General features: G+C 52.8%; 5 protein-coding genes; 2 read left to right on the forward strand and 3 right to left on the reverse strand.

The window, feature by feature from the left end:
- Positions 1–1,334: 1,334 nt before the first annotated feature.
- On the reverse strand, positions 1,335–1,640 carry CHC_T00002493001 (hypothetical protein). The gene has a single exon (XM_005713465.1). The coding sequence runs from the start codon at positions 1,638–1,640 to the stop codon at positions 1,335–1,337; it is 306 nt and encodes a 101-aa protein (XP_005713522.1).
- Positions 1,641–1,787: 147 nt separating this feature from the next.
- CHC_T00002494001 (hypothetical protein) lies at positions 1,788–2,306 on the reverse strand. Its single transcript, XM_005713466.1, has one exon. It carries the CDS (start codon positions 2,304–2,306, stop codon positions 1,788–1,790), a length of 519 nt encoding a protein of 172 aa, XP_005713523.1.
- Positions 2,307–2,890: 584 nt separating this feature from the next.
- On the forward strand, positions 2,891–7,758 carry CHC_T00002495001 (hypothetical protein). XM_005713467.1 is given in 2 exon segments: positions 2,891–7,186; positions 7,187–7,758. 1 exon segment carries the CDS (start codon positions 2,891–2,893, stop codon positions 7,184–7,186), a length of 4,296 nt encoding a protein of 1,431 aa, XP_005713524.1. The 3' UTR covers positions 7,187–7,758.
- A 2,850-nt stretch (positions 7,759–10,608) lies between these two features.
- On the forward strand, positions 10,609–12,249 carry CHC_T00009338001 (probable 2-epi-valiolone synthase). XM_005713468.1 is given in 2 exon segments: positions 10,609–11,886; positions 11,887–12,249. The coding sequence occupies 1 exon segment, from the start codon at positions 10,609–10,611 to the stop codon at positions 11,884–11,886; it is 1,278 nt and encodes a 425-aa protein (XP_005713525.1). The 3' UTR covers positions 11,887–12,249.
- Positions 12,250–12,543: 294 nt separating this feature from the next.
- On the reverse strand, positions 12,544–13,035 carry CHC_T00002496001 (hypothetical protein). The gene has a single exon (XM_005713469.1). It carries the CDS (start codon positions 13,033–13,035, stop codon positions 12,544–12,546), a length of 492 nt encoding a protein of 163 aa, XP_005713526.1.
- Positions 13,036–13,146: the final 111 nt, after the last annotated feature.

Consider the following 13,146-nt stretch of genomic DNA (forward strand, 5'->3'; position numbering starts at 1 on the left):
CTCCCGTTTCCCCCACACGCCGCGCTTCAAGGGAATACAAACGCAGAGCAGCCCCCCCTTCAGCGCACTCAAGCCCCTCACACCCAGCACCTTTCGCAGCATCCCACTCCCGCCCAACCCGACGCCGCTCCCACCCAAGACCGCATCCACCCCCACCACCGCCAAAACCCCTCGCATTCCGCTTCGCTACCGCACCAGCCCCAGCCCGCACTCCCTAACTCAACTCACGTCCCCGCCCATTCCCATCCGAACCGCTCGCAACCCAACCCTATGCATTCTCCCGCCGACCTCCCCCTCATGCCCGACCACACATCCCATCTTTCCATTGCCATCGACTCCAATCACCGCCCCATGAGTTCCCAACCTCTCCAGCCCTCTGTTCCGCGCCCACACCATCCACAGCAACAATCGCAACAAAAGCAACTCCACCAACAGCACCAACTGCATCAGCACCAGCAGCACCAACGTCAACAACAGCAGCAGAAGCAGCAGCACCAACAGCACCAACAGCACCAACAGCACCAACAGCAACAGGCACAAGCACAACAACTGCCGCGCGACTTTCGAGATAACCTTCCCATGCCATTCCAGATGCACACCCAGCACCCGCTCCAGCAACCCTCGCAGCAGCAGCAGCAACAGCAGCAGCAGCAGCAGCAACAGCAGTTTCAGCGCTATGCCTCCTCCAAGCAAAACAAGCCAGCCGCCAAACGGAAAGCTGTCGCGCAGCAGAGGCGCGAACACCAACCACAGCCCAACCATGTTCGCTACAAGCAACATATGCTCCAGCAGCAACAGCTCACGAGAAGGGCCTCTCCCCCGACCAAGCCCATTGCAAAGACCAAGGCTACCAGGAACTTAAAGCATGTCATGCCCAGGCAGGGTAAGCAACAAAGGCAGGTTAGGCAGGATTACAACATGATGGCCACCTCACTAGAAGGCCGCAAACCCAATCCTTCTGCCTATTCGCATCAGCAACAACAGAGAATCCAACACCACCAACACCAACATCAACGACTGCAGCAGCATCAGACTACTCAACAGTCCGACCAACAGCCGCTGCATCAAGCACAGCAGAACATGTACACTGTCATCAACCCCCACCGAAAGAACCTCCCGGCGGTCTCTCCCATCAGTATACCCACCCCGACCATTGCGACAGGCACCACCATCACCGGCACGCCTTCGGCTACAAACTCCGTCCACCGCTCCCCGCCGGAGACCCCGCACTCGTCCAACCGGAAAAGCATCGCCGTTTCCCCTGTGCGTGAGGCAGTGTCGGAAGTCCAGTCGTCCATGGTCGACAACACGGACAGCCAAATCCGCGAATCCATTCAAACAAACGCTAAACATTCCCAATCGTCTACTAAGCTGAATACTACATCCACGGCGCCAAGGTCGTCGTCGGATTCCGCGCAACAAATGTCGTTGAGCGTGGGGACGCCGAGGTTGTCGAAACCGCGGGACAAGCAGGCGAAGTTGAGAAAGCGCCTAAAATGTTGCACCTCTGAACAAATGGTTGAACTGCTTGTCGGATTCGTAAGGTCAGGCGCCATCGCGGACAGCGCGGCATGGGAAAACTTGGCACCAGTCGACATCGACTCACACGTTGCAAGGTGCTCCGTACTACGCGAGGCCATCTACGCCCAATTGCCCGATCCACTGCCGCCCAAGATGGACGCGGACGCACATCGAAAATGCAAAAAGGCGCTACTGGCGTTCAAAAGCAACATCATGAGCACCGGCAAAATGCTGCAAGACGCGAATGTATGGACAGATTTGATACGCTACTGCGTAGCGGCGGCAGGCGTGAACCAAGACACGCCGCAATGGGCAGAGGCGGCACACAACAAGTTGCGGCAGTCGGTGCATGTAAAGCTGGAGCAGTTTGCAAACCGTGCGGCGACTTCGATCGGAAAATCGAAAGTGGAGGTGTTCACCTCAGCGAATGAACGCATAGAGATCACGGAGAGCTGCCGCAAGGTGTTTCCGGCTGTTGCCGCTAAGCTTGACGGGATAAAACGGGGTGCCCTAGAGGAATCGACGGCAGAGAGAATGCCGCATTTTGACAACCAGATGATGAGTGGCGGGAGACTTGACATGCCTATGTGAGAAAGTGACCAGCTCGTACTGTATGTGTGACCATGACGATTGCAATGGATGAGAATGTTGTTTTTCCACGGGATTTGAAGGTTATAGGACGATAGGGGGTGCGGAGGGGAGAAGGGGATTTGGTAGGGGATGACAAATTTTGGATTGTGGGGGTGCAAATGAAGTGTTAGAGCGTGTGGGTTGCAATTTTGCATATGTTTGCAACGCAGCTTGAAGACGCACAGACAGCAACTTGTGGGGGCCCGAAGAGTGAGGGTTATGCAACCAATCTCTCGTCACGGTGTATGTATATTTATCAAAGATCCGTATGAGGTAAACTGTTTCCATGCTTTATATGAGTTACTGCCGAGAAACTTGTACCCTTGGGGTGTTTACCTTCTGACTTGTTATTCCTGTTGACTGACGTTTTGACATTGCAGAGATCTACCGGGGAATGCCCTTTTGTGCGCTTCCACTTGTCGTCCATACACTGGGTAATTCTGGGAATGTGTACAACTGGCCACGCAGACCTGCAACGCCCCCTCTCGCAGCGTCCCCTCACGCAGCGCCCCCTCACGCAGCGCCCCCTCGTCCAGCGCCCCCTCGCCCAGCGCCCCCTCGCCCAACGTCGAAACCCCCGTTCGGATAGAACTAAACGTGAAACGCGCACTGCAATTTCCGCATTGCTACTGAGTGTCAAGCTTCCAGAGTGTCAAGCTTCCAGAGTGTCAAGCTCCCCCCTCCACCCCCACGAATTTTGTCGACTACCATCTTCGTGGTACTGGGTGGAGTCACCACCATGCCCCCACCCCCCCGCGCCTTGCGCGTCTTGCAGCTGCCAGACCGCCTAGTCCTCCATGATGTCACGGCCTCTCTCCGTCACGCCGACCCATCCGACCGCAACGCCCTCATCGACGCCGCCAACCTCGTCCACTCGCGCTACCTCTCTGCCTCCTCTGCAATCACAAGTGAGCTCCCCACCCCTTCTCTGCTCGACCTCGACCTCCCCACCCCGCCTGCCGGCGCCAACGCCCCGGGAGAAAAACCGCCTGAGCGCGACCGCTACCTCGTCCTCCCCTTTGATGCAGAGAATGTGCCCCCGGCGTACGTCGCATCCTCGCCGGAGCAAGCGGGCGTCTCCGTCACCTTGGCTAGTTCGCTTGTCGTTGATGCCGCAGCGGGGCTTTTGGGCATTCTGCGCCTCCCGTCCGCGAGATATGCCGTCTTGGCCACGCAGGCGAGGCGCGCCGGTTCACTGCCCGCTAGCAATATCTATTCCGTCTCGCGAGTCAAACTCGTGAGGCTCTCTGCCAACCCACCGCTGCGCAACGACAAAGAGCTCACCACCGCCATTGCGAAGACCTTGGATGGCGGTGCCTTGTACTTTGCGCTTGACACCGATCTCACCCGCTGCACCCAGGCACGTGCCTCGCACGGTGTGGCCAACGCATTTTGGTGGACATGGCCGCTTGCGGAGAGATTGGGAAGCCAGGGCTGGGGGTGGTCTCTTCGGACTGTCTATGGCTTTGTCGGGACGCATGTCATGCGATTTCAGAGTACTGCCCTGGCGAGTGGCAGTGGCGAGTTTAATTTGACCATCGTGTCGAGAAGGTCTAGGAGAAGGGCCGGGACCAGATATATTACCAGAGGCGTAGATGCCATGGGTGATGTCGCCAATTTTGTCGAGACAGAGCAGGTAGCCTGGGCAGAGGAACGTCCGACCATTTACTCTTCGTTTGTCATTATTAGGGGCAGTGTACCGGTGTTTTGGAGACAGGATAATGGCATTGCAAGACCTGCTCCAGAGTTGGATGGCGTGCTGACAGCGAGTCGCAAGGCCTTTCGAACGCATTTTGACGAGATTACAAGGAGTTATGGCGGTGTGTCAGCTGTGAGCTTGGTGGATAAAAAAGGGAGTGAAGGCGTGCTTGCAGATGCGTTTGAAAGGCATTTTGATCTGGACTTACGCGATCTGGACGTGCCGCTGCCTCCGAAGCTTGTAGCGTTTGACTTTCATACGCATTGCGCTGGCAAAGAATATGAACGAGGATTGGGAAAGCTTCTCGAGCGGTTGAGACAGGATGTTGAGGTGTACGGGATCTTTGCCAGAGGCTTGGAAGCGACGGGGAAGAACTCGACGCAGCACGGAGTTTTCAGGGTCAATTGCGTGGATTGTCTGGATAGGACCAACGTTGTTCAGTCTTTGCTATCGCGCGTCGTGCTCAACATGCAGCTTGAAGCGATATTTAGTCCGGAATTGCTTGGTGCGGAAGCATCGGCCATGCCACGCGTTTATGGTGAATCTGAAGATCGATTCAAGCATGTCTGGGGAGACAATGCAGACGCCGTTTCGAAGCAATATTCTGGGACAGGAGCACTCAAGACGGACTTCACACGCACAGGGAAGCGTTCAACGACAGGCTTAATCGGGGACGGCATGAAATCAGTCATGCGCATGTACTACAAAAATTTTGTCGATGAAGGGCGGCAGGAAGTGATTGATATCTTGTGTGGCAACGCGCTTATTCGTCCTAGGCGAGTGTTGGCAGACGCAAGGGGCAGTCCTACTGAGTCGGTCACGCCCTGGAGTGGGAGCCCTGACGACGTAGACCCCGTCTCCTCTCCATTGTGGTATTCGTTTGAAGCGCTGCGAGTCAATGCAAGTGGCGATAAACAGCCGGTCTTTATCGAATTGCATGACGATGCCATGTTTATTACTACCGCGGAGGGTATCGCTCTAGAATACCCCAGACATTCGCTCGTGTCATGGAGTAAGTACGAAGATGGGAAGACGACTGAGAAGAAAACCCCCATCAGGTTGCGACTGATTTACAAACCATTGCGCAGGGCTCCCGCGACAGCGTCACCACTTGATTTGCAATTCAAGACGGGGCCTGTGGCTAGAGAAACCTTTCTCCGCGCACTCATCTCTTGGGCGCAGCCTGAGATCTTGCCCGTATTTTCGAAGACCCATATGAACGTTCGAGTGATCGCTGGTCTAAATGCTGGGGAGCACAAGATGAAAGACTGGGGACTTCCTAATGGTTCAAGCGCTGAAAAGAATGAAATCATCGCCCTCGTGTTACCAGAGGGCAACACCCTAACTCGTTCTTGGGGGTTGGCTGCTGTGCCGATAGATGTGGATAGCTCAGGATATGTGCTCGTGGGCGCATGCTCAGTGACGGATCGTGGCCCAGCTATTGCAGTCCTTGTCTCGGAGAATCTGGCTCCAGCGGTTATGAGCGTCGCCCAAGCGATAAGCGGGCGTTCTGCCGCTTTTTCTCCCGGCGGCGCGGCTGCAGTTGGCATGCATGTGGCGGGAACATCACTTTGTTTTGTCAGTGGACATCTGAGTGGCTCGACGGATGTGTATCATTCGCTGAGCGCACTGAAACTCGGTCGGCATTCGTTTGATGTCACAAATCAGTTCCACCACTTTGCTTTGGCTGGCCTCCTGGGGGACATGCATTGGCACCACGGTTCCGCTCCAGGGTCTGGACCGGAAGCGAGAAACTGGGTGCACTTGGGTGACGGTTCATCCTGCTACTCGCTTGCCAATGGGCTGTCCGTAATGCGGAACTCCTTTCCAACTCTCCGATACGACGATCGAATTGCTCCGAACTCTCTGTGGAGAGTTGAGCACTCCCCGAGGAGAACAGGCAGTTCAATAGCCTGTGTAGAACTCGCGAGCGGTTTAATCGATGGTCGCCCTGGTCCAATGCTGCCAAAAAGTGTCTCTCAATGTATTATTAGCTTGAGTGAACTTCAAGGGGAAAACATCAAAACGCCTCCTGGAATCGATCAGAATTCTCAGTTGAATTCACAGATCGTTTTGTACTGCGAGCATTCGGCAACAGAAGGCATTGTTTCAAGACAAACACCGCGCCCCTCTCAATTCCCACGATGGAATGAAACTCTTCGCTTGGTACTAATGCCTGTCGATGCGGCGGTGGTGTATAAATCGTTTGTCGTTGGTCAGATTATCACTCCTACCCCGCTTTCGGACGCCGTTCCGGCTGGCCATTTTGTCATCCCAATTTCAGGTGCGCAAAGGGGCCGCGCAAAGTTTGATGTGCCCTGTAGGCTAGCCGGGATTCCAACTGGGAGACTTTCGGGGATCATGGAGGTGCATATTGGAGGTCCAGAACTGTTGAATACCGCGTCACAAACTCGAAGCACTGTGCCATCGAGCGGTCTTGCTCAAGATGCGTCAAAAGCCAGTCGTTCGGCTTTACCGCCAATACCTGCCCCGCGAAGCGGCGATGCCTCTTTCGCTCAGAGCGACCCTCGCGGGCTGACGAGACATGGAAAGAGTAGCTCATCCTTCTCATCTCTGCCCAAGAAACCGTCTATTGACGAAGTGAATAGGAATTTGGACGCTGCAAGAAGGAAAGGGTCAAAGCAAATCAAATCCGTTGTGAACAAACTATCTTCTCTCTTGAGCCAGCCGACGTCGTCCAATAGTTCATCATCTCGAAACTCACGTCAGGGTTATGACGAGACGATAGGAACGGACAACCCGCCACGCACAGAAGGCTTTCGAGAAGTGAACGAAGAATTAGGCGACATGCCTTCGTCGTTCAGGAAGGAAAGCCAGGCACGCATGGCGATGACTAGAGGAACAAGTGAACCCAGATTGCAAAGCCCACAAATCACTGCCAGTTTATCTAATCGTCGTGTAGTGTCATACCAGGGGGCACCGTCTGATGCTGGCTCTGGGCAAGCCGGGGAGAAGACAAGCGGAGACGATTTTTCGTCATTTGGAAGCTTCCAAGCTGCGCTTCCTTCCGCGCCCAAGAGATTGCCGCTTAAACTGCATCCTGCCTTAAGCGAAGATCCTCTCCTTGTTGGCTTGAAGTCGGGTATGGGGCAGGGTTTGAAGGCAACCCCGGCATCACGAAAGGTTCCTGTGCATGCACAGAATACGGGGGGAGATTTGCTCCTGAGCGGGCTTGCAGGGGAAAAGGCGAAACTGCATAATGCAGCCAGCGCGAGCACTGCAGATGATGATTGGAGTGACTTTAAAGCGGCAGACAGTACAAATGATTCTAGTATAGCGAGGTCTGTGAACACTAACTCTTTGCTGGACCTTTAACATAGAGGGGAGATTTTTGAATAGTTTGACAGAGCACATGTCGCATAGATAGATCGTTATTCGTGTCGAACGCAACTGGATCGGTTGTTGTGGTCGTACACGAGTGTTACTGAGAAAGCATACAACTAAGTACAACATTGTGGGAGTTGTGACATTGCGAAGCATTTGTTTGAAGATGACTTTTTTGGATGCGCCCTCACGTCCATATTCAACTTGCTTTTTCTGGACTTGCTTTTTCTGGACTTGTATTTGTCTGGTAATGGGAAAGTACTCTAAACGTCAGAACTGAGTTGCGCGTTGCGGCAGGACACATCCCCGCCAAAAGTGGCTGCTCCAGTCATGTTTGGGAAAGTCTGACGAAGAAGCCGATCAGAGCGTAGTTCTGAGCCTTGTTTCTTTGATTTACTGTATTTGAATCCGGCTACTGTACTGTTGTGACAATTAGAGAAACGTGTACACGTTTGCAGCTTATAGATCATGGCAGGATTGAATGGAGTGGTAGTAGTTCGATCAATGCATGAGGTAGGAATTAATTAAGTTAATACAGGCAAGGGACGCAAAGGACCAAAGGGCGCAAACCAATCTCCATGCAGGGGGTTCTAATCCACGTCTACAAGCTGTAGCGAAAAGCCGACAATTACAATGTCGACTATTGTAAGCGACAATGGCAATTGAGTGCAGGAGCGACATGCTGTCCTCCTAGTGTCTATTGGACAATGCGCCTCATTTGAGGATTTCGCCTCATATGAGGCTTTTTTGACAGCGCCGTTTCTGGCGCAAAGAGGGAGAACTGAAAGCCATAGTTACCGCGAAACAGTAACAGTAACAGTAAAAAACAATGTCCAAGTCCCTTGAAGGCACCTAGAATGCACGGTATTTAGGAGGGTCTTTCTAATGCTCTGACAGACAGGAAAAATCCTCATGATCAAAAACGTCCGTCCAATAGACACTAGATAGTGATATATATGTAGCGATAGCGACACTGGGAGCACCAGGGCGAGAGGGAGCCGGGCGAGGGGAGAGATTAAGAGCGAATACAATGCAGAGTGTAGCATACTCGGGCTTTTGTGCCCATACTTGCCCACTAGACAGAACTGCCCCTACACTGCGTGCGACACAAGCATGTCATGTGACCAGCTGTTCATGTGAACAGCTGTTCACATGAACAGCTGGTTCCCACAACTGTACACAGTTAAATATTCAGGTCTTGTCTTGAATTTCATGGAGTTCGTCATCTTTCAATGAATTCAAGACTACTGTTCCGTCGTACTGTACTCTCCAGATGTCTCGCAAAATGATGTTTCTGTGGGAAAAGGGTAAATATTTCAAATGGTGTCCAAACAGACGTTTAGAATTAACGATTTCGTGTATGCATTTTTTGCACGAAACAAGGTGTTCATATACGGCTTTGAGGTCACATGACCTCATGCAGCATGAAGCCAAGCCTGCCCTTTTACTGTATGACCCAAAAGAAAGGCTCAAAAGAGACTTTATGCGGAAAAGTCAGATATCTTTATTTCGCAATCATTTACGTTGACTTGCACTTGTACGGTACTGCGGAGATGTGACGGGAGGCAAAAAAACGATGCAAGAAAACAACGGCGTTTACATCTTCAAGCACAGTGCGCATTACATGCCATGTCTTTAGACCACGAGCGCAATCTGTACAATGAGTCTATGCCGTAGGAGTTCCAACAGCAGCCATGCCAGTAAATCCATCGAAGATACCGGCAAGGCCTAACCCCAAGCCAGGTCCTCCGAGAGCCAGAACGGAGCCTTCCTCGGTGTTAGCAGAGGCAGCGCCCTCCGTGGAGCTTCCCGCTGCGGAAACCGAAGTATCGCCAGTGCTAGACACAGTAGTGCCATCTGACAGAGTGACAGACGAGCCAGGGCCGTCGAGAGGGGTGGTGGGTTCCTGTGGCTCTGGGGTGGTGGGCAGAGGCGCCGCTGGCGGGAGCGGGGAGGTCGGGGGCGGGGGCGGGGCCTGAGTGACGGGGGCAGCACGAGGTTGTGTGGATGGCGGGATAGTGGATTGCGAGGGGACCTCCTCATACTCGTAGGTGTAGTAGCGGACAGATGTCGGGGTCGCAGCGACGAGGGCAAGGACGATGGCGAGGAGCGGGAAGATGACGAAGAGGCGGTTGGAGATCATGGTGGATTAAGGGCGGGGAGGTTGGGATGAAAGGGTGGATGAGGGTTTGAATGAAACATGAGGGGAAACAGGGGTTTATATAGAGGCTGGGAGGCGGTGGGTTGCAAACGGGGAGAGGATGTGAGGACGGATCGAGGACGGATCGAGGACGGATCGAGGACGGATTGAGGACGGATTGAGGACGGATTGCAGACGGATTTGGTTGCGACCGTTTTGTGTTGGGATTTCGGGAGAAAGAAAGGCGTGAGAAGGGGCGCGGGGAGCGGGAAGGAGGGGGATGGGGTGGGATTTGCGGATGTGAAAATAGGTGCAGGTGGGGGATTTTGTGTGTGTTGCAGGGAGATGGGAGGGTGGTTTGCGAAACGGATATGAAGATGGCGGGGGGGGGGGGGGGGCAGAAGTGGTGATCGAGGAACCTGGGTGTGTTTGGATGTGGCTCCAGGCTGGAAGGCAGGCTTGTCCAGTACCCTTCGTGGTACTGTACCCTGTACAGTATGCAAGTCGGATGAGACGGAATGGCGGAGGTGGAAAAGAAGGGAAAAGATGGGAAAAGATGGGGAACGCGAGTCAAAAACGATGGCGGCACAAGTGATGGCGGCTAAAGCGATGGCCTCGAGACCGACATGAGGATTGCGAGTCGTCAACAATGCAGTTGATGTCAAGGACATGCATCCTTGCTGTCGGTGGCATTGCTGTTACTTGCTGTTACTCGGATGCGAGGGGCGAGAGGCGTCGACTACACTCACGCGGGCAGTGTGCGACCGAGGGAGGGACGCTTGGCGAGCACGGATTGGGGCGACGAGAGGATGATGTCGGTTAGCGCGCATAGCGTCATTGTTGGGGGCAGACGAGTGCTCGTACTCGGGTGCAATTTTTGAGGTTGTGTCTCTCACGCGGGCATGGCATTCACGCGCCACCGCAATATGTTGCGTATTTCCCCGAATTCCCGCCTACCCCACCATTGCACATCTGCACCTTTTGAGTCGAGGAAAGCAGTCACTTGCACACCTCAAAACTAAATCTCTATCTCCTATCTCCTACCACTCATAACAACAACCAACACCCACAGATGTCCTCTCATCACCCCATCTCTCTGTCTCTCTCCTGTTTGCTTCCCGTTGCTACCGATCCCCCGCTTTCCACACACACCCCAACTCTTTAAATACTCTACTGCTCACCACACCACACATCTCCCTTTGTCTTTCCGGCAATAACACCAACTTCTCTCCTCCACCTTTTCTTCTTCCTACTTCAAGGCCCCCAAATTACAATGGCACCCGCAGCTGACGGAGTCAACGTTAAACCCGTGTCAGAACGGGCCGTCCACGCATTGCCAGCCGCTCCGAAGAACGTCTTCGTGCACAAGCAAGACAAAGCATCCTCTATGGTCCATGCCTGGACCAACTACTATGAGCTCCCCGTTGAGTACACTGTCGAGATCCACAAGGACATCCTCTCACCAAAAAATACTGCCCTCGCCACTCGTTTCATGCCCGCAGGCCTCAAACGTCGTTTCTGTGTCATCGATGAAACCGTCCATACCCTCTACGCTCCCAAACTCCGAGACTATTTTGCCGCCCACAACGTCGAACTCAAAATCGTTCTCATTAAGGGAGAAGAGGAAAACAAGCTCTTTGCTGCCGTCGAGAAGATTTTCAACGCTATGTCAGAGTTTGGTCTCTTGCGTCGAGAGCCAGTCGTCGCTATTGGTGGCGGATGTGTTCTGGATATCGTCGGTTTTACGGCAAGCTGCTATAGGAGAGGCGTTCCGTACATCCGTGTGCCCACCACGTTGCTCGCTATTGTTGATGCTAGCGTCGGCGTGAAATGTGGCGTCGATTGGGTTCATCCCACCATGGGCGGTCTTAAGAATCGCATGGGCAGCTTTTACCCTCCGTGTGCTGCTTTTCTAGACAAGGGCTTCATCGCTACACAAGATGAGAGAAATCTCATCAATGGAATGGGTGAGATCATGAAGCTTGCTCTTGTGCGAAGTAAAGAGCTCTTTTCGTTACTTGAAGTCCATGGCAAACGTCTTGTGCAGCAGCGTTTTCAGACCGATGATTTCGTACCAGATCGCGTTATTGAGCTCTCAATACAGATCATGCTCGAGGAACTCGGCCCCAACCTCTGGGAGCACCGTCTAGAACGATGTGTCGACTACGGACATACTTTCAGTAAGATTCTTGAGATGACTGCCTCCCCGCCTGTCATGCATGGAGAGGCCGTCAATATTGATGGTTTTATTTGTATAATCCTTTCCCATCGCAAAGGCTGGATCTCTACCGAGACGCGTAATCGAGTCTTTGCCGCTATGCGAAATATTGGATTACCGACCTGGAATTCTGCCTGTACCATAAAACTATTGTCGCAAGCCGTAACCGATGGCATCGAACATAGACACGGAAAACTTAGAATGCCGCTAGTGAGAGGCAATATTGGCCAATCTGGTTTTATCAACGAATGCACCGAAGATCAACTCCAGGATGCCATCTCCCAAATTTTGGAGATGCATCATGGGGCCCGTGTCAAAGATGGCAACGTGTAGCACAGGATCTTCAGTTAACGAATACGGCAGGGAGTCAGGGAAGAGACAAGCACCGATGGTTGGCAAAATGCGCAAAGAATAACACCTTGAAAATACTTGAGAGCCCTATGCACCCTGCTCACCAACCTATGTAGGGTGTGAGATCAATGTAGTTCTATATACATAATTCCATATCAATGTGGACTGGTTTGGATTCATCTTCCTATTGTATGTAGACGGTAGCGGTAGCCGTCACATCGATTATTCATAAATACTGTATCATGGTAAACAGAAGTAGTTACCCTTGAAGCAGAGGTCACAGCATTAAATACTGCATCTCGAAGCAATATGGTACATATAAAAGTTTCTCTCACGTTCAACAAAGAAGCAGCCACAAATAATGTCTAGTCGAGTAATCCGAGCAGTACCGCTCGACTTTGAGACTTTCAGTCGTGTAGAACCAAGTTTGAACTGCGCCTATTGCTGACCTCAGCACTTGGTTACCTCTACAAGAGCGCAATTTAAGCTTCCACTTCATTGACAACAAGCCGAAAACAGCAATGCAAACCCATGGACATGCGAATGTTTCTTGACACGCTCCCAAAAATAGTTCTACTAAAGCCCCCACAGCTTGGACGCCTTCGAATGCATTTCCTATGAAACAACTGCAAATGAATATTAATCCTCGAGACCTTTGCGCACCTCCCGACGAATCGCGCGATAGCCATCTCCAACAGCCCTCCCAAATGCACGCCAAGCAGAACTTACCCCTTGCACCGCTCGACTCAGCAATGTATCCGCCCCGCGCACCTCGAGCAACACAGCAATGGCGTAGACACTGCCAATACCGACAGCGACCAGCGAAATGAGCATGTCGTAGAACAATAATACTATGCCAATGCCAACCGAAGCGGCACTGATTTTCGCGAACTCTCGAAACATATATTTCTTGTCATTCTGTAACCGCCTTTCCTCGTCGCTTTGAAACTCTTTGTCTTTCTTCTTCTGCTCCGTGCTCATTGATAGCTCTGGGCATGATGAGCGGCATCTCTTCGAAATGCAAGTTCTCTCGCATGGAATGAAACTGCTTGAGCGCCAACTCCGGCCATGTGTGGCGCTCTTGCCGTGAGCTGCCTTGGTAGCGCGCACGTACGGCGGAACAAAGGCCATCTGGATTCCTCACACAATGCTGGTATTAGGATCAAAGAGCTGAGAGCTACTGAAGGTGGCTCCAATGTGCCACGACTTCTCGGGTAGATTCGCCAACTCCCCTTTTTCGAG

This window comes from Chondrus crispus, genomic scaffold (assembly GCF_000350225.1).
Source record: "Chondrus crispus Stackhouse genomic scaffold, scaffold_140, whole genome shotgun sequence".
Classification (NCBI taxonomy): Eukaryota; Rhodophyta; class Florideophyceae; order Gigartinales; family Gigartinaceae; genus Chondrus; species Chondrus crispus.

Excerpts from the sequence above, each read along its gene's own strand:
- CHC_T00002493001 (XM_005713465.1), bottom strand. The coding sequence starts at position 1,640 with ATGGCCTCGCGTAGTACGGAGCACCTTGCAACGTGTGAGTCGATGTCG.
- CHC_T00002494001 (XM_005713466.1), bottom strand. The coding sequence starts at position 2,306 with ATGCAAAATTGCAACCCACACGCTCTAACACTTCATTTGCACCCCCAC.
- CHC_T00002495001 (XM_005713467.1), top strand. The coding sequence starts at position 2,891 with ATGCCCCCACCCCCCCGCGCCTTGCGCGTCTTGCAGCTGCCAGACCGC.
- CHC_T00009338001 (XM_005713468.1), top strand. The coding sequence starts at position 10,609 with ATGGCACCCGCAGCTGACGGAGTCAACGTTAAACCCGTGTCAGAACGG.
- CHC_T00002496001 (XM_005713469.1), bottom strand. The coding sequence starts at position 13,035 with ATGGCCTTTGTTCCGCCGTACGTGCGCGCTACCAAGGCAGCTCACGGC.